The 25,679-nt window shown below is 37.3% G+C and overlaps 1 protein-coding gene across 9 annotated transcripts in view; it reads right to left on the bottom strand.

The window, feature by feature from the left end:
- Nucleotides 1-25,679, bottom strand: part of NRG3 (neuregulin 3) — a 1,045,529-nt gene that overhangs the window by 222,183 nt on the left and 797,667 nt on the right. For all 9 annotated transcript variants that reach the window (XM_045083561.1, XM_045083563.1, XM_045083562.1 and 6 more), the window contains exon 3: nucleotides 25,169-25,242. In XM_045083561.1, the coding sequence (XP_044939496.1) occupies nucleotides 25,169-25,242 (74 nt within the window). The remainder of the gene's footprint in view (nucleotides 1-25,168; nucleotides 25,243-25,679) is intronic.

Raw genomic sequence — 25,679 nt, 5'->3', positions numbered from 1 at the left:
AAATAAATAAATAAAATATTTAAAAAATATTTTATTCATTTATTCATCAGAGAGAGAGAGCATAAGCAGGAGGAACACCAGGCAGGAGAAGCAGGCCGAGCAAGGACCCCAATGCAGAACTTGATTCCAGGCCCCTAGGATCATGACCTGAGCCAAGGGGAGATGGTTAACCGATTGACCCACCCAGGCATCCCAGACATCCGGCTCTTGGTTTCAGCTCAGATCATGATCTCATGGTCTGTGAGATCAAGCCCTGCTTTGGGTTCTGCACTCACTGGGGAGTCTACTTGAGATTCTCCTCCTCTGCTCCTTCCCCACTCTCTCTCTCTTTCTCTAAAATAAATAAATCCTTTAAAAAAAAAACTTTCAACACAGGAGAAACTTAGAAAGCAACTTAAGAAAACGTGGAGAAGAAATGAACAAAATGAAATAGACAATTTTCAAGATACCATCCAGAAAAAAGTAACACCCTGCAAAACTAATTAGTTGATAAAATCACTTATGACTAAAATTAAGCTTTGATAAACATAATAAATAGTATTACAAACTAAACATACTGAGGACGAGAGTTGAATCACTGTATATGAGTTACACTATTTTTTATTAACTATTATTTAACTATTATTAGAAATGCATACATACATATATATGCATATCTTATATATACATATATGTCCATATATGTGTATATATATAGAGAGAGAGAGAGGGAGAGGAGACTGGTTTCTGCATGGCTGCATCATTATTCAGAAGTGAGATTGAGTTCAATGTTTAATTTACCGCTCTCGGGATGCCTGGGTGGCTCAGTTGGTTAAGTAGCTGCCTTCCGCTCAGGTCATGATCCCAGCGTCCTGGGATCGAGTCCCACATCGGGCTCCTTGCTCAGCAGGGAGCCTGCTTCTCCCTCTACCTCTGCCTGCCATTCTGTCTACCTGTGCCTGCTCTCTCCCTCTCTCTCTCTGATAAATAAATAAAATCTTAAAAAAATTATAATTTACTGCTCTCACTGTCAAATTACATATCAGATTTCTGTTCAACTTACAAAATCAATAGGGTTTACATCCTATGTCCTATGCTTTAAAATAAAGAAAATGACATGAAATCATTATAAAAAAAGTAAGTACTGGTAAAACTTTCAAAAATTTTTATTACACATTTAAAGAATTTAATTCCATGACCCCTACTCTATTTCTTTTTTCCATTCAGGATGAGGATTTGAAAATTTGTATTAATACTTACACATTTTTGTGTTTTTTAATTTATTTTTTTTTTACACTAGAAGTACTCATTTATATTTTCTTCGTTGTTTTCTAGATCATTGTTTCATTCCATTATTGGAATTCTCATAGAACCAAACATTTATTATTTATTCTATGTATCACATCAGTTGAACTTTTCAAGTTTATTGACTTTTTAATTTTCTTTTTAAATTTTTTTTTGACTATCCATTGCTATTTTTTTCTAATTCACCAATATCTGTTGCTTTGATTATCAGTTTGATTTCAGGGTTACTTAGAAGAGGTCCTCCTAGTTCTTGCAATATATATTTTTTCTGATAGACTGTTATATAACATTCTATTTGGGAACATAATATTTTTATTTCATTTACAGTGTGCACTAGTTTACACTTATAATATATATTTAAGTGTTATATCACTGCCATGTAAAAATTGCCATTACAAAAATAGAAAATTGTGTAATTTAAATTTTCTGTGGAAAGGTTCTTCAAATTACATTTTCTAATCATTAATATTTGTATATAGATAAGCTTTCATCTTTTGTCTTTAGTTCTCTTTAGTTTTAATAGTTATCTTCTATATTTTCTTTAATTTTCTACAGTGATATATCATAACTTCTGCAATTTAGGATAATATAATCTTACTTCATCCTTTGCAATCCCTTTCTCTTTTTTCTTTTCTCGTAGTTGGGTTTGCTAAAAGCTCCAATATTAAGGTGGATGATAGAGATGACAGTGGTGTTTTAGCTTTTCTTTTATTTAAATGATTATGCTTCACTATGAATTATCATGAGTCTTTTTTTTTTCGTTTCTTTGGAATTTTATTTTTCTATATTAATCATTTTTTTCTTTTATTAAGATTTTACTATTATTATTATTATTTATTTGACATAGAGAGAGAGAGAAAGACAGCACAAGCAGGGGGAGCAGCAGAAGGAGAGGGAGAACCAGTGGGAGCCAGGTAAGACATGGTGCTTGATCCTTTCCCTTAAGCCAAAGGTAGATGCTTAACCAACTAAGCCACCCAGGTGCCCCCGTTTTTGTTTTGTTTTCTTTTTTAGTGTGAATTCCTCCCTATATTTTTCTCTTTATAAGTCACAGCCTCTTTTTTTTTCAAATTCTCACACACTGTTCCTCACCTTATCTCTTTGTGCTTCATTCTGAATTGAATTTTACACCTGCTAACTATCTCATGGACAATTTTCTTATATGTTTTTCTAATTTTTCTTGTAATTTTTCCTGTGAAATCACTAGCATCATGAGTTTTAGGGACCAGATGTGCCCCTGATTGAGAGCATCTCTTGTGGGAAAGTTTCCATTTTGTTCTCCTGCACCCAAGCTTCTGGGATATAGGATGTGCTACTCCATTAGCTCAGGCCAACGTTTCCTACACTACATGGTAACAGTAAATTCAAACTCGAAACCACAGCCAACATCTTATGTTCTACGTTCTTTTTTTCTGCAAAGACCCACAGAGGTCACCTTAATTGCATCCTACAACTGAAAGCATTGGATTGTTTTTTCTAGTCTTTATTTCACACTGTAGACATTACTTCTAGACTCCTAGTTTTAGCTGTAATGTTCATTTCTAGCTGCTCATTCACCCACAGGACCCTTCAAATTTTCTCTTCATGTGTTTTACATTTACTGTTTCTTTCTTTCCTTCCTTCCTCCCTCCCTTCCTTCTTTCCTTCCTCCCTTTATTTCCCCCATCCCCTCTCCCCCTCTCCCTCCTTCCTTTTTTCCCTTCAAGAACAGATCTGTATCGTTATTACATTTATAGACTTACGATATTATATGACAAAAATTTCCATTTTTGAGTCACACAGATGTATTGAGAGGATTTTTGTCTATTGGAGTTGGTACTCACTGATCTGGAATTCCCTTTATTTCAAGGACTTAAGTGCCTATCTATGTGTGTTAGTCTAATTTCCCTGGAACAGAGATCTTCTCACCAGGCTGGCTAGACATACCATCATTGGTTTCCCCTTTTTAGTGCATGCCACTTGTGCCAAGAACAAACCAAAAGCCGCAGGAGAAGGAACTCCTTGATGTGAGTATTCTTGTATTGGATGGAGTTTAAAAAGTTTTGGGCAAAATATATAACACTTCTGTCCTCAGGACATACTCTTCTTTTCATTCATTGCTATTGTTGGGCAAATACATCAATGTGGCTTGACTGGGGTTTCACTTACCACCAAACAGGACTTCTTCTTCTTCTTCTTTTGTTTTTTCCTACATTCACTGAATTAAATGGGTCAGCCCTTTGTCAAAACCAATATTACCCACCTAGCATTTCTCTCCGTAAAAAGGGCATGTGAAAGACAACTTTTCACAGGTCTCCCATGCTGAGGTAGAAGTGTTTCTATTGCTTTGTTTTCCACTGCAATATGAATTTGGGAGGCAATAAATGAATAGCTCCAAATCGCTAACCTGAATCTTCATCAGTGAGAAGGTGAAGGAGACCAATCAGGAATCATTAGATTCCCTTCTGTGGAAACACTGAAATCTTGAGTTTTTTTGTCTTGAGTTCTAATGAGGTCAGAGAAGGAAAGATAAATCTTATCATACTTTGCAGTGGGTTATCATACATTAATTCATAGTTTTTACATATGATCTTATTTAAAGGGAGAATTTGTATTCACTGAAATATTTCTGTTACCTGTTTTTTTTTTCTCTCTAGAAGTCTTCTAATACTTCATGACTTATAAAAACACTCCCCTGTATTTTAATCTGGTCATTTATAATTCGGAAAATTGTTTGACTTTGCATTTAATTCTTAAAATTCTCTCAAAAACTTGCTTTCAGACTAGCTGTTCTTCAGTTTTCCTCATCGGAAAGTGTCATCCAAGGGTATGCCCAACTCTGAGCATTACAGACACTTGAAAAAACACAGATTCGAGAAGGTTACTGGAGCATTAAGGTCAACCTCGAGAGAGACAATAAAATCAGAATCAGGCCTGTAACCTTCAGCAATCTCCCTTCCACCTCAACTATAGTAAATCAAAACTGCTTCATTTCAATGTGGGTATGACAAACTACTTGAGGTGAAATAATTTCAATTCACCTGGGACATTTTGTCCAAGTTGGCTTCTGTATTAACATACAGAAAGGCTGAGACAGATTATTTTGGAAAGATTTATAGCTCTAGAAATGAAGACACTGAAGAGTATCAGTTAAGCCACTGCACCCCAAATAAAATCACATTAAAATTCAAACTCAGTAAGAACTACATTTAATTAAAATCAGTTTGTTAAGGAATAAAACATATGTATCCCATTCGTTTGACAACAATTATTCCTTTATTCAATAAATATTTACTGAGCCTTCTTTTCCTCTCTTCCTCAATTATTCAAATGAATTAAGATGTTTCCTATACAAGAACCTAAAACAAAATGATCTCCTTCAGCAGCCCCCTTCCCAGCCCCTGCATCTGGCTAACGGATGCAGTACTCATCCTTTGCCTCTTTGTCAAACCCAAAACATCCTTGCACATATTCTCTGTATTCTTTCTCATTACTATTGATAATGTGTTCTTGCTTTCATCAAAAAAGCAAAAGCACAACCTCCCACTTCTGCACCAAATTCCATCCCACTCACCTAAGGATCTTCACTTATGCAATTTTTTTCTCTCCCTCTGGGACACTGCCCCCGCCAAGATCACAAGCACCTCCATGTTACCAAATCTAATTTGTAAGTCTCTTTCCATACATTACTTTATTCCTCAGCATTATCTAAGACTGTTGATCACTTTCTCTTTTGGGGGGGCTCTGTAGCCCCTAATTGTCTTGTATTTCCTCATACCTCACTTGTTCACTTCACTCTACACCTCTGGCTATCCTACTTTATTCTATTTCACAAATAGACCTCCTGGGACCTCCATTTAATTTTTTTTTTTAATTTTAATTCTTTTACCTTTAGACTTTTCCTAGAAGATCACATCTTTTCCATAACTTTAACCACTATTTATATGCTGATGATTCACAAATCTATAAGCCCAGCCTTGACTTCTCTTCAAAACTCTAATCTCCAGATGCATAGACCTACCTTGCTGGAGCAGCAAGCTTGATCCCCCCTCACCCTCTGGCCAAAATTTCTCATGTTGTTAGAATTTCAGCAATATGAACAGCATCCATCCAGGTGCCCAAGCTCAACTGGAAGCTATTTTTAAATTTTTTCCCTGTTGTTTCCACATCCTTTCCATTGTCTAGTCCTGCAGACTTTATTTCTAAAAACACACACTTCCCTGTGGATCTGTTAATAACACCCTAGTTCAAGGCACCAAAATTCCTTCTAACAGATCTCTATAATTCTGTCATTGCCCCTCCCTGCTACGTTTATCACACAGAAGTCAAAGAGAATTTTTTGTAACTGTAAATGAGATACATCACTCTTTGACTTAAACATCTCTAATAGCTTCACATCACAATCAGAATAAAGTATAAATAACTCACCCTGGCTGACAAATCCCCACAAGGTCTGGTCTCTGTCTACTTAACATTGGTCTCCTTCTCAGTCCAAAGTGGGCATTCCCAACCTCAGCACGACTGACAGTTTGGATCAGATAATTATCTTGTGGTGGGGTGCTGTCCTGGGCATGATAGGATGCCTCGGAGCGCTAGATGGAGAGCCACTTCCTACCAAGTAGTGACAACCAAAACTATCTCCAGACATTGCCATACATTGCCTGGAGGGCAAAACTCCTCCTGATTGAGAAGCACTAGTCTAAAATGAATTTAAGTCCGGTTGTCCAGAAGTCCTGCATGGATGCTGCCCAGTTATCATTCCTCATACCATCCACTTTCACTCTGAAAGATGACTTGATTAGAATGAGAATTACATGGCCATCATAGTCTTCCTCTAATATGTTTCATCATTTATCCTAGCCTTTTGTGCATATGTGTGTGTTCTGTTTTGTTTTGAATATATCAGGTTTATCCCAGGCTGAGGGTCTTTGTTTGAATGTTATCTCTCCATGGAAAGTCCTTTGCCTAAAGGCCTTTTTTCTTGTTATTCAGATCTTAGTTTAAATGATATTTCTTCTCTGGTCAAATTCAAAAATAAAAGAGGAATTGAATCATTCTCTATTCATTTACCACATCACTAAGTTTGTTTGTTTATTTATTTCTCTATTTACTTTGAATCTATGTGCCTTCCACCCAACACTGGACAAAACCAGATACTCTGTATGTCTGCTTAGAACAGTGCATGGTCCATAGCAGGTGGTGAATGAATGAATGGATGAATGAATGGAACTATTCCTGACAACTCTCCTCAGAAAGGTTCCACTTCCGTGTGATGTATCATTAATGCACTCTGGATGTTTACCTTCTGGCACTTTTCACAAATATTAATTAGTAAGTCATAAGCATAATTATTTATTCTTATAGGTGTCATGAGGGCAGGATCTGTATCTTTTTTTCCAGCTCTGAAAGGGAGAATTTGTATTCCCTTAGAAAATGCACTACATTTTACTTGGACAATCAAATAAATCAGTTAATCACAGTTAGTGAATATATACATAGTGCATAGGTAGAAATACTTGGAAAACACATAATCTGATTGAAAATATCGATTTTTCAAGTCAAATACATATTTATCATTGAGAAGAATTTTACACTATCTTATAAAATTCCAGTCATGTATGTGGTTTCTTTCCTTTCATTTCTTCAATGGTTTCATAAACATTCTAGGTCTTGGCTTCATCAGTAATGATTAATGATGGGAAAATAAAGTGTGCTTATTTAATTTCTTAAATTGAATTCCCTTTCCAAAAATAATGTAACATTTTTTTCCATCCTATGATATTACATGAGAAGGACAGAAGGAACTCAGCATTGAATTTGTCAGGGAATTACTAGCACACTAGCCTGTGTCATAAAAAGTCGTGCCTTCCTCGATGGCTTTTACTGAATGGCAAGAGGGTTTCAGAGTCAGTGTGATACAATCAGTATCAGTTGCTTCTTAGTGAGCCACTTTCTCTTCACAGTTGGTTATTTTTCTATCAGATTTACTAAAACTGTACTATAATAATAATAAAATAATAAAAAAGATAATGATGATAATAAAAGCCATTGGCAGATACCTGTAACTATAGGTTCAGAAACATAAAAAATTATAACATATAAAAGGGAAAAGATGCAAAGACCAAAAGAAGGATGGAATTAGAGAACTGAGGAAGAATTTGGTGTTCTAGGACAGTGAGAAAAGTAGGACAGGATTCACCTGCCGTCTGAAGAAGCTGATATATATAGTTATTCATGATTAAGACAAAACAGAATTAATCAGTATGCTTAGTAGAACCACATTTTCTGTCAGAAATAACTTTTGTAGAAAAGGCTGTAGAGACATTTGAGAGCAGTTGTTGAGGTGCAGAACGATGGATAAGAGAACATAAAGTACAAATGAGTTTTAGGGTCCCAGGCTGACAGGAGTATATCCCAGATCCTGAGAGAACTTTGTCCTCAAATGTAACTCACCATCTGCTTCCTTACAGGATTCAGCAGAAGACTGAAAGCAAGCAATACATTTTTTACTTTTAGAGAAGATAGGTCTGTAGAGTGAGTCTTTAGACCATAGATCAATGTGCATACAAGATACAACAACAAAGGGCAAAAACACATGTATGAAATATTGGTCAATATTAACAAGTAGAAGATGACATCCCTGAGGAGCAACCATGGTATATGAAAAATAAGTGAAGTCAAGTTCACCTTATTTCCTTCTTTAACTGCAGTGCTAAATTGGAAGATTAGAAAAACATGAAATAGATGGGACACCTTAGACCCATCTTAAGATCCTTAAGGACAAGAAGAAAATAAATTATGTATCAGATTTTATTCTGTGGAATAAAACCTGTGGTCGGTTTTGTGTGGAGTAATTAAGGGTGGAATGGTTTTTCTCGATGTTAAATATTCCTCTTTCCAAACCTTTCCCAAATTTCCTTTGAAGGAATCTCTCTCTGTAGAAGCCAAGAATGTCAGATTCTGTCTCTCCCTTTTCCTCAGACAGCCAGGAGTGAAGTTTATTGCCTAAACCTCACCTAAAGCAAGGGCTCAACATCTCACCTGCAAAATAGCAGTGATGATATCAGTCTTGGGAGTCTCTGGAGGCAGAGAGACTGGAATGAAATTAAATTAAGTGTGAAAAATAATAGACATTACATGTCCAGCCCTTTTTGTAGGCTGATCGTTTGAGAAGAATACACAGACTACTATGGGATTATGGAAGGGAACGGATAACTCCTTCAGGGGCTGATGGTAATGACTACAAAAGCAGTATAATCACATTCTCAAGCTTAGATCAAGGGAGGATGAATATATCTGGCTATGGGTCTGCTGCTGCTGGACACCATGAAACTGGGTCACATGAAAAAGAGAGTGGCGTCCGTATCTTCTCTTGGCTGAAAAGGCCTCTCCGAGTGTCCTGAAGCATGCTTGTTAGAAGTAAAATAGGAAAAATCAAGTTACCTGAGGTATTTGTGAGCTATATCTTTCTACCCCTGACTACTGTGCTAGATGAAGTTCTTTTTCAAGCAACACAAGAGTTTCTACTTGGAATATCTTTTGGTTCTTCTTTATCAGCACAAAGAAGATGTCAGTTTCAACAGTCTTTGTCTTGCTGAACCAACTTGGATATTGAACAGTTCACTTCCAAGATTATTAATAGCACAGTAGCCTGCAGTTATAAAACTGTCATTGTATTTCTGCTCATGCTCACTATATAGTAAGTTATAAGTATCACTAATTTCTGGTACTATAATACAGACCAATAATGAATCACCCACCATAAGTTTTTATGTTAAAGTAATATACACTTGCTCCAGAAAATAAAAATCCTAAGAAGTGAAAAAATGAGGAGATGTTATAAAGCAAATAATGCTACATAGGATCAAGGGACTGATCTTTAGATCCCAAGGTAGTAGTCAGTTAATGGGGGCTAAGGTTTGTCTTTTGGTAATATTAGCAAAATTTTCTCCCTGGCTATGAGAGGGAAAAAAAAAAGAGGTGCTTGGGATGGCACTTCCAGAGGTAATACAGTCTTTGTCTCTTCTCTTTTCTCTTTCTCCTTTTCTCCTTTATTTTTAAACTTTAAGCCTGGCTTCTTCTGCTTCATTAACTTATGGCCCACCATGGCTACCTTTCAGTATAACAATTAGTCCCTAAATTGGTGGTGGAGGGTTGAATGAGGACTTGCCCTCCTTCTATGAATTTTAGTACATGTAATACAACCTCAATAATTAAGAGTATTACACTGATCAACAGATCACACAAATAGTATTGCAGACAAATAGATCAATAGAAGAGAATAGGAAGATCAGAAATAGAACAAATAAATGTTTGATATACTGTTATTTTACATTTTATTTATAGGTATATGATAACATAAGTACCATTATAATTATTGATAGATGTGTTATTAATAATTGATATTATTAATGAAATCATTTGGGAATCTCTGAAATCACCTGGGAAAAAAGAGACCTGAAGATTTTTGATGATTGAAGCATAAAATAATGAAATTATCAAATTTACATGGGATAATTATAGAATGAACTTGGAGTAAGGAAGAACTTTTAAAAGTATCACACAAAGCACAGTAGCCACGAAAGAAAAGAACTGATTCATTCTAATATAAGAAGGGAAGATGAACAGAGGAAGGGAGGGAGAGAGGGAGACGGGAAAGTTTCCTGCTTGGCATGGATTTTGATAATCAAAGACAAGATGCAAAGGTCAAAAGAGAATAAGTATTTGAACCTTTTGTCACTATCAAAGGCCTAAATTCCTTTATATATATTAACAGTTCCTACAAGTCATTAAAAGAATGACCAATAACTGAATATACAATTGAGCAAGGTATATATTAGGAGAGTTCACAGGAAAGGAAATACAATAGCTCTTAAACATAGGAAAAGATGCTCTATGTCACTCATCATAAAAGAAATTCAATTAAAAAATATATGAAAAATTCAATTAAAAGCTACCCTTCTAAGACTGAACAAAGATGAAATAGTTTGAGAAAACAATGTAGTATGCGAAAGAGACTTTGGAGAAACAGAGGGTTTGGAGAAGGTCTGAGAGTTTAAATTGGTACCACTCTAGGGATGAAAATAAAGAAAACCCAAAAATATATAAAGGTGCACATATTTGACTCAGATATATCACTTCTAGAAATGTATCCTACATACTGCTTAAAATAGCATATTGTAAACAGCAAATAACCTAAACGCAAATCCACAGATGAGTTGTTAATTTTGTATTACATCTATTCCTATTTGGAAAAGCAAGATGGAACAGCACGTGTTATGAGCTGTTGTTTACATAAAAAGGAAAAGGAACTTTTTTGGGTTCATTTTGCTTTTATAAATACATTATTTATTTATGTATTAATATATAATAAGTATATTACTGTCATTTATAATACATGATAAAATAAGTTTATAAGGATTTATAAGAAGCTAGCAGCAGTGACTGCTTGTGAGAGAAACTGTATGAGTGGGGGATGGGGTAGAGGCTTTTACTGTAAATGCTTTTCTATGATTTAGTATTGAACTATGTGAATGTATCACGTCCTAAAATTAAATTAAACTTAAAAAGTATTATAAAATAAAATGTTGTGAATAGTAATTATCCATAACACTTAGCAAATTCATAGGTATTTGATAGATACTAAGTGAATTTTTAAGTGGATAGACTAAAAACATGTTACCTTTGACGTCTTTATTTCACTCATTTAATCAAAATATACCTAAATGTCTAATGTAATGGAAGCATGGTAGCACTTGGCATAGAGCAGTAACCCAAACCAACACAACCCCTGTTCTCCCTATAGAATCTTCATTTTACATCTCAATAATCTGTTGATTAAGTTCCATAATGAAACACAAAAAACACACATACGCACCAAAACTAGCAAAAGTGTAAGCAATAGTCTGATGATTTTATTTGGACCTATAGTAAAGTATATTCAAGGAGCAATGCCATTTTATAAAATATGTTTGATGGTAAATCATGCTAGATCTCTCTCAATTTACTTTTTTATTATGCTATGCTAGTCACCATACAGTACATCATTAGTTTTGGATGTAGTGTTCCATGAGTCATTGTTGCATATAACGCTTCCAGCAGGAGGTGCCCTCCTTAATCCCCATCACCGGAATCTCTCTCAATTTATGTCTTCTTAAATCCTACAGTAAATCTCCATAGTTTTCTTCATCTAGGTCTTACCTTCTTAGTCTTATCCATATTGTTCAAAACTATATGGGAATAATAGTAATAGCTATTTTTTCTTTTACTTGTCAGAGTTAAATGACAGAACATATAGAACACACGCCAATATACCTGGCAAAGTTTTTTGCATGAATTAGAACAGGTCCTCGATAAATGGTAGTGCTATCTGAATCGTCTTATTCTATAGAAATGTTTGTTTGAGTTTTAAATTCCACCTTATTCACTCTTAGTTGAGGGGAAGCATTCACAGATAATCCACAAAAAACTCCTATCAGGTCTGATATATGTTCCTGGGCCACTGATGCGGGTTATGCCCAATATCTGGACATTTTCTTCAGGTATAATCATAAAAGATTTCTATTAAGACAAGAAATTATAAAAAACCAGAAATCTGATAATCTTCTCATGATTTGAAACATGGTGAGAATCAACTGTTTATCTGCCAGATCAATTCCACACTAATTATCCCACAGAGCTTCCCTGGAGGGTATTTAGTGTTCAGGATTCCAAAGAAAATGGAGACAATGGAGATAGGAACAAATGTAACTGAACAGTTAGAACCCATTCATAGGGAAAGACTGAAAAGTTAAGGGAGCCAGAAATTCAGAAGATCCAATATTTATTCTCAAAAATCTATTCTCAAATAAAATGAATCATTAAAAACTCATTTTAACTGCTCACAATTTTATCAAGTGTGTTGTGAACTGGATTATGTACCTTGCACTGTACTGCTTAATGCAACCATTGCACCCCAAGCTGTCATAATTATGTATCCATCTCTTCAGCTATTTTAAGTTAAATTTTTAATCATACTGCTAGCCATAATACTTCATCAAAATTCTCATTTCAAGAAATGATGGAGAATGCCTTGCTCTTAGACCCTTATGAAAGATCAATCAATCAATGGCTAGATCAGATAAATAAAGACTCTTCTTGCAAATACCGTTCTAAAACAACATTGTTACTTTGATCTTCAATTGTCAGTTCTCTGGCTTAAAAATAAAAGCACAAACATTTTATTAGCCCCTATCGGAAAGCATCTGGAAGCTAAAGTGTAGAATTAGTAGATTTGAAAGTAAATTCTTAGAAATTGAGTTATGTGGGTGGGTTAATTAAATTCTCTGAACCAGTTTCTCTAACTATAGAATGACCACAATTTAGGGTGATTAATAAATGAGAAAGTGTAGATGGAGAGTATAAAAAATATTCTGCTCATAGGAAGTCTTCATTCCACAGAACTTCTCTGTTGGTATTTGAAATAATGGCCCTATTATTAAAAGAAAACACATAACCCTCTGTCTCTGATTTCTGCCAACAATGCGGTCAATTTTTCTATTTCTCTGAGCTTATTTTTGTAGCCCACATTATGAAAGGCTATTTACAATCTGTGTGTCCAATTTTTAAAAACTACACAAACACTGCAAGAATGATGGTACTACCAAATTTGAAATAAAGATGGTAATAGCTCAAATCATTCCATTTCATGTTAGTCACAAGAGTGAAATTGTCCCATCATCCTCTCTTAAAAAGCTCTCTCAAGGAAAGGAGGATGGTGGGTGTGTGTTTGGAACTGCACTACTTTGGCAGTTTCCCACTATCAGCATCATCTAGAATACCAGAAAAAAGAAAATTCGCTACTTATTCCCCAAATCTAGTAGTTCTTGGGCACAGAATGTAAATAAATTGATGCATTTAGAGAAGTCTATTAACGTAGGTGAAAGGCATTACAGTTTTCCCTGTGTTTTGTAGAAAGTAGTAATAGCTATTTAGGGATACATGTAATGTTAATAAATGTGATTGAAATTTATCCAAAATGGAGTACAAAGAGAAAGTACAAAATGACACGAGCAAGGTAATCCCGGATGCTCCATACACCCTTGGGTGAGGACCAATTTTGTTTTGTGGTTATTGTTTCTTTGCTGTTATTCTTCAGGCATTCTTGGACAAAGCTTCCATCATTTTTCTTTCAATTCTTCCTTATATTCACTCAAAAGCATATCATTTGGAAACTTCCAGATAAAAAGCCCATTGGAATACTCACAAAAGATTGTCGCCTCATAGATTTTCAGGGAAAATGACGAACACATTATGGTTACCGGGAGAAAGCTACATTAATGTCTAAATGTGTGTGAGGGGGGAGTCATTCTCATGCATAAATAATAAGTCAACTATGACAAATATAGAAATAAACTGCAAAATATTGTGTATATAAAATCAAACTGTATTGAAAATTGCATGAATTATGGACTTCTGATAGTATATCTGAGTAATAAGAACTCTATCAAGCTCTCTCAAATCAGGAGAGTGGGGGAAGGGCAGTGGGGGATGGGGCGGGAGCTGAGCACTTATCCTGAGCTGGGGGTCTCCCTGAGCAGGTAACCCATGGGCAGCTCAACTCCTGGTTTATACCAACTGCAGGTGTAAGTGTCTGTTAGGTAGACACCAAAAATCCTGTTACGTTTTTTCTCTTCAGGGAGTCACGGTGTGGGCAGAATACACGCTTTGCAGTAGCAAACTCCTAATAACCAAAATGAACAGAGAGAACCATCACAGGACTTGCTGGGGTTGCCTCAAGCTCCGGGCTTGGAGCCTGCCCTGCTGTGCTAGGGACCAAAGGGGCTGTTGGCAAGATAAAACTAGATAAAACTGCACTGTGCTCTTCTTTCTTCATTTTGACCCACAGGATTGTGTGGGGACCCAGACACAATCTGTCAGAAAACACCTCAAATTCCAAAAAAGCATATGTGAAAGGTCACATAGAAAAATAATGATGCTCAGATGAATGGGGAGTGATGTGAGGATTCATAATATTTATAATATTTATAACTCAATGAGAAAGAATTGTTATCAAGTTTTTTTGCTGTCAACTTTAATCTGCTTCCTCATTTTTCTTGTTTAGACCGCATAACCTATGAGGTTCAAATTCTAGGCCTACCACTTGCTAAATGTGTATCTTTGGGCAAATAATTTTATTTATCTTTGCTTCATTTTTTTTCATCATTAAAATGGGGGCTTCTTTTGTATCGACTTCACAGGGCTATGATAGGATTATTTGTAAAGTGCTTAGAACAGTGCCATACACACAGAGAGCATTAAAGAAAGTCTGTTGTTATTTTCATTCTTTTAATAATTACTAAGTTAAAATATATGTATTATTGAAAATCGGGAGAATACCAAAAAAAAATACTGGCAAGAAAAATTGTGCATAACCCCACCACATTTTGCAGTGGGTTGCCTTCCAGTTATTGTTTTAAAAGCTCATATATTAAGTGTAAACATATATTTTACAAATTTGGGTGACCATACAGTACTGCTTCACACATTTTTGGTCACTGTATTAGTTATACCTCTGTCCTTCATTCTCTAAGTATTGTAGGTTAGATGATAAATTATATGGTCACCTATTCACACCATATATGCTACTCTGAATTCTACATTTTATTTAATTTCAAACAATAGCTGTTTTTCAAAACATTTGATGTTCTAAAATATCGTGTGAAACAAGTTCTATATAGCATATGACTGAACTGTATTTATTTATTTATTTATTTTTGACAGACAGAGATCACAAGCAGGCAGAGAGGCAGGCAGAGAGAGAGGAGAAAGCAGGCTCTCCCCAGAGCAGAGAGCCCGACGCGAGGCTTGATCCCAGGACCCCGGGATCATGACCTGAGCTGATGGCAGAGGCCTTAACCCACTGAGCCACCCAGGTGCCCCTACTGAACTGTATTTAATCACTCAAACCATTATCTTTTTTTAAAAAACAATAAAAAGTATGGGCATAACATTACTAAATGTCTAATACATTATAAATTGCTTAAAATTAGGGGTGTCTGTCTCTGGCTCAGGTCATGACCCTAGGGTCTTGGGATGGAGCCCCACATTGGGCTCCTTGCTCAGCAATGAACCTGCTTTTCCTCTGCCCCTCCCCATGCTCTCTCTCTCTCTTTCTTTCTCTTAAATAAATAAATAAAATCTTTTTAAAAATTCTTAAAATTAAATAACCTTGTGGTGTTATTTCTACCTAGAGAATAGATAGAAACACAAACAGCCCCAAATACATATAATTATGGAGTATATGATTAAGACCACTTTTTATATCAATCAGGAATCAGATTATTCAATAAATTTTGTTAGGAGAATTCCTTAGCTCTCTTTTTAAAATAGTATTTTTAATCTCTAAGTAAGCACAAATAAATTTCAGACAGATTATGACTATATATAACCATATGTACAAACAGATAATAATAAATTATAGAGACAGTAAAATTTTAAGGGTTAAATTAGCAAAATATTTATTTCATTTCATGGTGAAGGAAGTCTAAGTATTAAACATATGAACTATATTTTAAAGTAACTGATAGATTTGATCCCATAAAAGGCAAAATTTCTATATGTGTCAAGAAACAAAGTAATAAATCAAAGAGCAGTCTAAAAAAATTATAAAGTATATGATAGTACATGATTTATTATCTTCAAAATAACAAACTCCTTTGAAGAAGACAAAAAAATTCCCAGACTTGAAAGTGAGCAAAGCAAAGAATTTAAAAATTCGTAGAAGTAAAAATGAAACTGATCAATATACAAATAAAAAAGTATTCAATTTTTCTGGTACTCAAAGAAATTCTGCTTAAAACATTGGTGAGATATAATTTTCCTGGCAAAATTATCAATTAAAAATACTATTCAGTTCTGGTAAAGAAAAAAAGTAAAATCAACTTTCTCCTAATGTGTTCCTGGAAATAGAAATAAATATTACTTTTCAGGAGGAAAATTTATCAAAGTGTATTAGAAATCCAGAAATGCATTCTTAATAATCTGTACCACAAGATATGCATAATGCTTATAAATCACTGTAATCATGAAAAATTGGAAATTCACTAAATGATCCAGCATAAAAGACTGGTAAATAATTTATATGAAATGCTTATAATATTATACTCTTTAAATTAATGGATTTAAAGAGTATTAATGGATTTAAAGATTATATAATGCTGTGGGGAAAAGGTCATAATATACTAAATGACAAAAAAACAGATTACAATATATGTATAGAAATGATCCCCACTTTGTAAGGAAAATTAGTATATAATGTAACAAGATGTTAGACTAATTCTCCCTACCTCAGATTTGATTAGAGTGTCAATATAATGGATAATAGATAATGAAGTGTGAGATTAATCACTAAGTGTAGAATTTATAAAGGAAATAATCAAATAATCTAAAGCCATTCCAGAACACTTGATCACCCTTGCTGACTCTGAAAATATAAAAAGGGTAGGCGAAAGAGGGGTAAGAAAGCCATCTTGGTCCTGAGAGTCTGATCTCAGGGGCATTTGAATGGCTTGCTTGCCAGAGCATGTTGGGACGACAGATGGGCTGGTCCTGTAGACTAGCTGTGGACCACACACAAGGAAAATAGGATGCTGGCTGTCTGAAGACGAGCCTGAGAAGCTCCTGAGCAGGCCTAAGGCCAGTCTACCATTGTCCCAGGTACAGTAGACCCTCAGCAAGCCAGGGCTAAGTTAGGGAAAGCAGCAATTAGCAAGCTGGGAAGACAGAACAGAGCAGAGAAGCTATGGGAAGCAAGGACAACTGTGTTTCCCTCTGGCTCCAGATACCCTGCCTTCTATGCATTGGTGGATCATGCAGTATTTCCACAGGGTAATTATAAAATAGTTGGGACTCCTATAAAGGGAAATTATAAAATAGTTGGGACTGTTTTGCACTAAAATGATTATTAGTGGTTATCTCTGAACGATGTGATGTTGGGAATTTTTTTTCTTTTTTATAAGTATATTTATCTTCCTAGTCTTCTAGAAACAGTTGCATTTGCATGATTAATTGGTAAACATTAGGTATTTTGTACAGATTTAAAGGGTAGGTTTGAAGATGATAGCAATTGAATGAAAAAGCCATAGATCTGACAGAACAGACAGACTTCATGAAATTCACACAGGCATGGTCAAAATCTGACAATTCTGTTACTTCTCTTTCAAGGCCAGAAGTTGGTAATAAGAGTTACACATTTTTTTTTTAAAGATTTTACTCATTTATTTGACAGAGATCAGAAGTAGGCAGAGAGGTCGGCAGAGAGAGAGGAGGAAGCAGGCTCCCTGCTGAGCAGAGAGCCTGATGTGGGGCTCGATCCCAGGACCCTAGGATCATGACCTGAGCTGAAGGCAGAGGCATTAACCCACTGAGCCACCGAGGAGCCCCAAGAGTTACACATTTTATATGGATCCAGTCTGCTAACAATATTTTAATGGCTACTGGAGGGCAGAGTAATGCAGAGGACTTAAGTGTTCTGAGCAGATTCCAGTCTGGAAAGACATCCCCTCTCAACAGTGTTGATTAAAGGACAGGGTGAAGTGGTGGTAGGTTATGCTTTGTGCCCTCAAGAAAGCTCTTCTCCATCCAATTCATTAATGGAAAGTTCCTTCCCACGATCATGCTGCACAGCTTCATGGAGAGTCCTTCTCATTCTAGTCTGAAAGATTCTTACAGAGTTAGGCAGTGTACAGCCTGTGTAAGCAGCCACAGCACCCCATGTGAAAAACTCATTATAATGCTCACTCCTAGATAAGTCCTTTGTGAACAGCCCAAATCTCTCCCCTTCACTTTAAGTGAACTTTTATTTCCCACCCATTTTAAAAAAAAGATTTTATTTATTTATTTGACAGAGATCACAAGTAGGTAGAGAGGCAGGCAGAGAGAGAGGAGGAAACAGGCTTCCTGCTAAGCAGAGAGCCCGATGCGGGGCTTGATCCCAGGATGCTGGGACCATGACCTGAGCCGAAGGCAGAGGCTTTAACCCACTGAGCCACCCAGGTACCCCTTTCCATTTTTATGATATTTCCTTAACTGTCTTGCTTTAGTGTGTGTGTGTGTGTGTGTGTGTGTGTGTGTGTTGTACTTGTTTATATATTTTTCTTGGCTCTATGCAATTGGAAATATTTGAGGTCAGGTAATATGCCTTAAGCTTTTTAATCCCTGGCAGTAGCTGTCTCAGTGCCTTATACACTGTATAGTTATAAAGGCAATAATAATAGTTAACATACAACCATAATGATAATAATAGATAACATTTATTGAGCCCTCTGTATGTGCCATGAATGTCCCTGAATTATTTCATTTAATCCCAACAATAACTGTATGTGTTAGAGACTATTAATATCTTATTTTATAAAGAAGAAAACCAGAACCCATCAACGTTAGGCAACTTATCCCATCTCAAGCTATCAGTAAGATTTTGAATTAATGAAAAATTATTTCTCTCTCTTATGGACATGACATCCTTTGGAGCCTACAATTCAATTTCAATAAATGCATTTCACTGGACTGTGGCTTATTGATGGAAATATCCTTAATTATTATTGTTTGAATCTATAGCATGGTGTACTTTATATGTGCCTAATTATTTGGGGGAATAAATAAGTGAATGAACAAAAAGATATATTATTTCATCCATGCACCTGACTTCTGAATGACTTGCAGGTACAGCCTGCTCTGTACTGAGGGTCATTTTCTTCTTTTAACCAGGATCCTTCTATAGATAAAGACACTGAGGTTCAGTTACACTGTGATTTTCCCAAGGCCATACTGCTAAGAGCAAGTGGCCACAAGATAATCTAGAGCACCTTTTGTTACACTCCTCCATTGACTTGACGACACCTAGGAAGCTTTTCTATATGCTACATGAAATCAAGAAAGGCAATAATGCAGAGCATGAGTCTCTTTGGGCAAGTCCCAATTGATACTCTTCAAGGAAACCTCTTGCAGCTGCTTTGCCAACACCTGCCTGGGCTCCCGGGCCCCACACTGGTTCTTTGAGGAGGCTCTCAAGTTTCCTTCTTCCTCACTGTGCCCTGCATAGCAAAGAGTAACACTCTGCCCTGAGCTGAATGGTTTGAGCATTGAGTGAGTGATGACCCAATAGGCTTCCTAGTACATAGGGAAGGAGACCTACTGTGCTCCGACCTGATGAATTTGCTGTTCTTGCAAACCATTACAAATTGGGCTGTGTGGACTGGCTCACTGCCAGCACTCCCTCTAGGAAGCACATGCTAGAACCACATCTCTTGCAATTTATTTTTTGGGTTCCCGTAGTGATTATTCCTGGGAAGTTGGGGGTCACATAAACCCTATTTGGAATGATGGGAAGTTTAAACTCACACCATTTTTGCTGCTAGGCTTCCTCTGAACTATGAATGGCCAGACCAGGCTCCTGGCATCTCAGAGGGCATTGTAAGAGCAGAGCCTGGTTTCTAAGATCTGAAGAAATGAAAGTGTGAATATAAATCACTACGGTAATAACCAGATTAGGCTTAGCATGGAATTGCTTATGCGAAGCCCCACATCAGCCAACCAAAATTTAGCTAAGCTTCCATGCTGTGCTGTCCCAGAAAAGGAAGGCCAAGGTCAAGCAATCCATGCTTACCTGCTCAGCACAAGTTACCTGGCCGGGCTCTAAGATTTCTCTTTGCTTTGTATAAGGTAAGTGACCCTGCTTTAACACATCAGCAAACACCCAGTATAACTTCCTTATTCCTACTTACTTTGGTCTATAAAAACTGCTCACCTTCTACTGCTCTTTAGAGATCTTTTTTATCTGCTAGATTGGATGTTGCCATTCAAGATCTGCTGAATTTTTATTAGATCTGTAAATCATGGAAATTTTTCTTTGAACAGTTCATATAGACTGGACCCAGAAGTTCTCTTCTATCCTCCCTTGGTGGAGACTAGATGACTTTGCAGACTTGTCACCTGCAGCCAGGCATGGGTGTCCCATGGGACCCTCACCATGGATGAGCATCTTCTCCACCCCCCATCATTCTTTGATTCCATTCTGAATCCATTCACTGGAGCTACTTTCAGGCTGCCCCTGGCCAGTGATGACATGAACGTTTTGATGATAACTCAGGTTGGCATGTGCTCCTGAGAGAGGAGACCCAGGAAAATGTCTGCCTGAATCCTTGACCAGCTTATGATTCTTCAGTACCATCTGGTTCTGCTTCAAGGCTGAAGATGGTACCTGATCTGGCTAGGTGCAGGTGGTGAGGAAGAGAAAACTGGGCAGGATTCTATAGGTTGATCCTGTGTTACAGAAAAGGGGACTGGCTCTGAAGAAATTAAATTAGAAATTGTCTAAAAGACTGTGGGGCTTCCTGGAAGTTGCTTGCTGCTATCCATGGGCAGTGCTGGCTAGCAGCAGGGAGAGGCAGGGTACAAATACATGCTAGTATTGTATGCTACGTAGGCTGGTGCTGGCTCCTCCACAGACGGTCATGTCCTCCAGATCCTGACCTAAGTCTGTTCCTCTTACCACCCTCCTTCTGAACCCATGCTTACCATTCATCCTTGTGATCAGACTGTGGCTTCTGTGCACTGACCCCATGTGAAGGTTCGATTCACCTGACAGTTATGTGCAAAAGGTATTTTTTCAAAACCTGACATCAAGGCACTTTATAAGTTTAATTCATGTGTACATAGAGTTCTTCCAGAGTGGGGTTAACCACAGGTTCTTTGGGGGTAAAAAATGAGTTTTTGGAATAGTAGGTCTGAGGATCCAAGCTGGGACCATGGGATAGACACTGGTCATAGCAACCACTGAGCCTTCTCACGGTGACATCCTGGCATGTAATCTGAGGTTTATTTATTTTTTAAAATTAATTGGAGAGATGCACATTTCAGATCAACTCTGCCTTGCTTGAGGGAGAAGAGAACAGCAGAGGCTTCTGACACACTGTTAACTGCAATTTCACTAAACTAGAGCAGGCATTCGGCAAATGGGGAGAGAAGAAGGAAGAAGGGAGAGAAGAAAGGGGAGAGAGGAGGAAATAGAGGGAGGGTGCTGGAAGGAAGCTTACTTCCTGAGCACGGAGTCATTCGAGGATATCCTGTGCAGCAAATTAAACGATCCTTCAGCAAGAATTTTGACAAGAAAATTTCATTAGGGATTTAAATCTCAATGGAAGCTCAAGTTGCTGCATTAAGATATGAAAATTGTGCAAATATTGTTCCTTAGAATAATGTTTGCTGCAGGTCATTGAGTTTTAGTCAATGAAATTGAGAGTGATAAATGTCATAGCGGAAATAAGGGGAGGAAGGAGGGGCCGAGGGGGAAAGGGAAGAGCCCAGCCATCCAAGGCTCAGATCCTGGAGTCATTTGGATCAGAAGTTAGACTCCAGCCTTAACTAGCTGCGTGACCTTGAGCGAGTTTATTTAACATCTCTGAGGCCTAATTTCCTCATTTATAAAACGTGAGCAGTTGCCAGTAATTCTGCCAGAATGTGACTGTGAGGGTCTAATGAGATAATCCAAGTGAGGCTTCTTGGCACAGTGCTGGGCACACGTGGGCTCTAAACACATATTAGTGTGATTATACTGTTGAGTCAAGGCGGTGGGCGAATGTTCATCCGTAACTGACTACCCATCAGTCTGGGTGATAGGTGCCTATAGCAATTATTATTGCCATTCTCTGGGTGAAAGGCCTGAGACTCAGGGGGCAAGTGCATCTGCCCAGGTCAGTAAGGGATTCCATCAGAATCATGCCCAAATTTATGTGTCCATGTGTTTTTCTCCCTCCCTAGATGGTGAGGGCCTCAGAGCCTAAACTCTGTGGGTATCTTTGTATTAACAGGATCTGACCTGGGTGGATGCTCAGAAAACACCTGTGCATAAATAAATGGAGTTATGCATGCATAAATGTTGCTATTATGCGCTTTCCTCATTTATTTTAATGTATTATTTTTAAAAGTTTTATTTATTTATTATTTGACAGAAAGAGAGAGTGAGAGCACAAGCAGGGGGAGCAGCAGAGGGAGAGGGAGAAGCAGGCTCCCTACTGAGCAGGGTCTCGGGGCTCCATCTCAGAATCCCGGGATCATGACCTGAGCCGAAGGCAGATGCTTAAGCGATGGAGCCACCCAGGCGCCCCTGCTTTTCCCATTTGAACCCCATCTCTGGGACTCATCCATTCGATTTCTCAATGCTTTATTTTTTAGTTTTTATTTCAAGGCTTTCTGGAGCTCTGACTCATAATCTTATGCCATTTTATAGGAAACGGGGGAAAAATCCATATACTTCCACAATCCAAACACTGAAAATTCCCTTTCAACATTTCAGGATATGTTTTATTTTTTTCTACCATTGGACCAAGGGATGTTCCTACTGCAATTTTATATGAAAATACCTTTCTATGTTGCTGTTTCACCCAATAGAAATATTTCCTACAATATTTCTTTTTAAAGATTTATTTGTTGATTTGACAGAGAGGGAGAGACAGCAAGAGAAGGGACGCAAGCAGGGAGAGAGAGAAGCAGGCTTCTCGCTATGAAGGGAGCCTGATACCGATACCAGGCTCAATCCCAGGACCCTGGGGTCATGACCTGAGCTGAAGGCAGAGACTTAACAACTGAGCCACCCTGGCACCCCTACCATTTTATTGGCACCCCATCATTTTAATGGTGATTCAATAGAATATTATAATATGCCATATGATATTTTACTTAAACATAATTTTGCTGTTGGTTTTCAGCGTGTGTCCATTTTTTCACCAGTAGAAATATTACTGGAATAAATATTTTTTATGCATAGAAGATCTAGGTTTTTGGGCTAGTGACTGTGATTATGAGGTCAGTTTTCTTTGAGGAGCACAGTCCTAATTAATGGTGGGCCTCATCCTCAATTTTGCAGAGATGGACTATGATATCTAAGTGGATGGCAAGGGTTTGATTAGATTGTCTAAAGAGAGATTATTTTACCTATTTTGTATCATATGCAAGCCCTGCCCCCGTACCTTGCCCTCTATCCTTTGGGTAGCTATTCTATGGCTATAAATGACAAGGAAAAGGAAGAAAGAAGGAGGAAGTGAACAAAGAAAGAGGAAGGAAAGAGGGGGCAAGAAGAGGAGGGAGGGAACGAAGAAGACAAAAGGGAAGAAATAATGAAGGAAAGAGGAGAACAGAGGGAAATAGAAAAGAAAGAAAGAAATGGGGTAAATAGAGGGGGAACTAGGTACATCAGCCAAAATTAAAAAAAAAAAAAAAAAGAAGAAGAAACAAGAGGAAAGAAATTAACAAGCCCATGCTCCCATGAGCTTTGTAATATTCCAAATCCATGTCTCAACCACAAGCATACATTTGAGATATCTGCTTAGCAAGAGGCAAAATCACAAGATGAAACAAATTTAACACATTCTGGTAACTGTCTGCCCCTAGGGTAATTCCTAGACACCAATGCCTCACATTTCAGAGAAGGAGCTAAACCATGACTAGCTTGCTTGTTAAATTTTAGGAAACCTTCACTTTCCTCAAGGAGAGTTACATTTGGAAGGAAAGGAGTAGTTAAGATTATATCATAGCTTGTCTTGCCAAGATAAAACACAATTAAATGAAATTAAACAAAACTTTTCCTTAAAAAAAAAAAAAAAACAACTTTGTATTTCCTAAGGCAATGCAGGTAGAAATTCGGCACCTGTGTTCGGGGGTGGGGAAAGGAGAAAATATGCATTTTGAGAAGATGTTGAAAGATGGTTTTGGACGTGTTCATTACACAGCGGTGTGCTCCCTCACAACAGGATAATTTCTGTCTGTTGTCAATATACAATATTTTGTTGAACTCTGTCTTATGCATGTGTGGTATTTAGAAAACCATAACATTGCCTTTGTGATTTGGAAGTGCCCATCATGATCCTCCCTAAACTGCTGATTGGATAAAAATCTCCTTTTTAAAGGGGTGCCTGAGTGGCTCAGGGGTTAAAGCCTCTGCCTTCAGCTCAGGTCATGATCCCAGGGTCATGGGATTGAGCCCCGCATCGGGCTCTCTGCTCAGCAGGGAGCCTGCTTCCTCCCCTCTCTCTCTGCTTGCCTCTCTGCCTGCTTATGATCTCTGTCTGTCAACTAAATAAATAAAATCTTAAAAAAAAAAATCTCCTTTCCACAGTGGTGATTCAATTGTAGCGGTCATTGAAAGAGCAAAAGATTATTTACAAATAAAGCAAAAAATTCACATCTGACTGGAAGTGGTCAGATTGGTACCAAAAGTTACTTTTACTTCATATAGAAACAAAAAACTAAGGACTAGCAATATTTCTTAGTAGCAAATTGCTTTCTTTTATGAATTAAAAAAAAATTTCCAACAGTCCTGGAACCAGTGATATGCAAACAATGTTGCTAAAAATGGGGTTTTTACAGTTTGAAATCTTATGTAATTTCAGATTCCTAAATTCTTAATTTTCTTAATTTAGTAGGTACGGTAAAAGTTAATAGATTTAATACTAACGCAGTTCCAAGCAAAGGGTAAGACTCAATATGAGACGGTAGTTTCTATAACATTCTGTTAAGTCAATAACATAAGGAGCTCTGTTTTGTTTCTGTTTCCCTACTTTCACAATGGGTGGTGGTGGGAGTCTGTCTGAAAGCTAAGGAAAGAGTGTTTGCTGGAGTTCTCAGTGTAGATCAGTGACAGAACTAAATCTGAACACCAGGTCCCAACCCGAGGGAAGACCAGACCCAGACACAGACCGAGTTAGCTCTGAGCAAGAGCCCTGCACGCTCACGCCTGCCCCCAGCTTCCACCCTTGGCATCACTCAGAGACAAACGACCGAACTACAGCCTTCCACTGAGCTAACAACCGTTGCCCAGAGTCAGTGCTGCCTACAGACTGCGTTAGAGAAAGAAGAAAAAGGCTTGACCTACTTGGATCCGATAAGATGGAATCAGTTTTCGGCAGAAATTGATCACAACGGACTCCTTGGTAGCCTTCCTTGCACCTGAGAAAAGGGATAAATGACAAACGTACGCATGTGGTCGTCAAAGATTTCAACGAGCAAAAGAGCCATCAATTACACAAATGTGAGAACAGTACATTCAGGCGTTGGTATTCTTTGATTCAAGCTTCTAACACCGACAGACGGATTTTAGTCTGTTGATGTGCGGAAAAACCCAGCACGGCTTTGCTTTTTTACAGTTTTAGATGGAATACCTAACAAGAAAATTGAATAGCATTGTAAGATGGCCCTCATAGCAACGTGAGGAATAGTCATCTTCAGATCATAACTCTGAATGCAGGTATATGCAGGTCTTTTCTTTATGCAATGTGCTAGTCCCTAAAAGGCTGCAAATGCCCTTTTGGAAGCATATTTTAAGGGCCATATTGCTAATAAAAAAATCATTTTCTGATACAAGTGATCAAATCTTATCAGATTTT

This window comes from Mustela putorius, unplaced genomic scaffold (genome assembly GCF_011764305.1).
Source record: "Mustela putorius furo isolate JIRA1106 unplaced genomic scaffold, ASM1176430v1.1 tig00000698_pilon_pilon_pilon, whole genome shotgun sequence".
NCBI lineage: Eukaryota > Metazoa > Chordata > Mammalia > Carnivora > Mustelidae > Mustela > Mustela putorius.
Note: the sequence above shows the minus strand (reverse complement) of the source record. Positions and strands in the feature narration are given on the sequence as shown.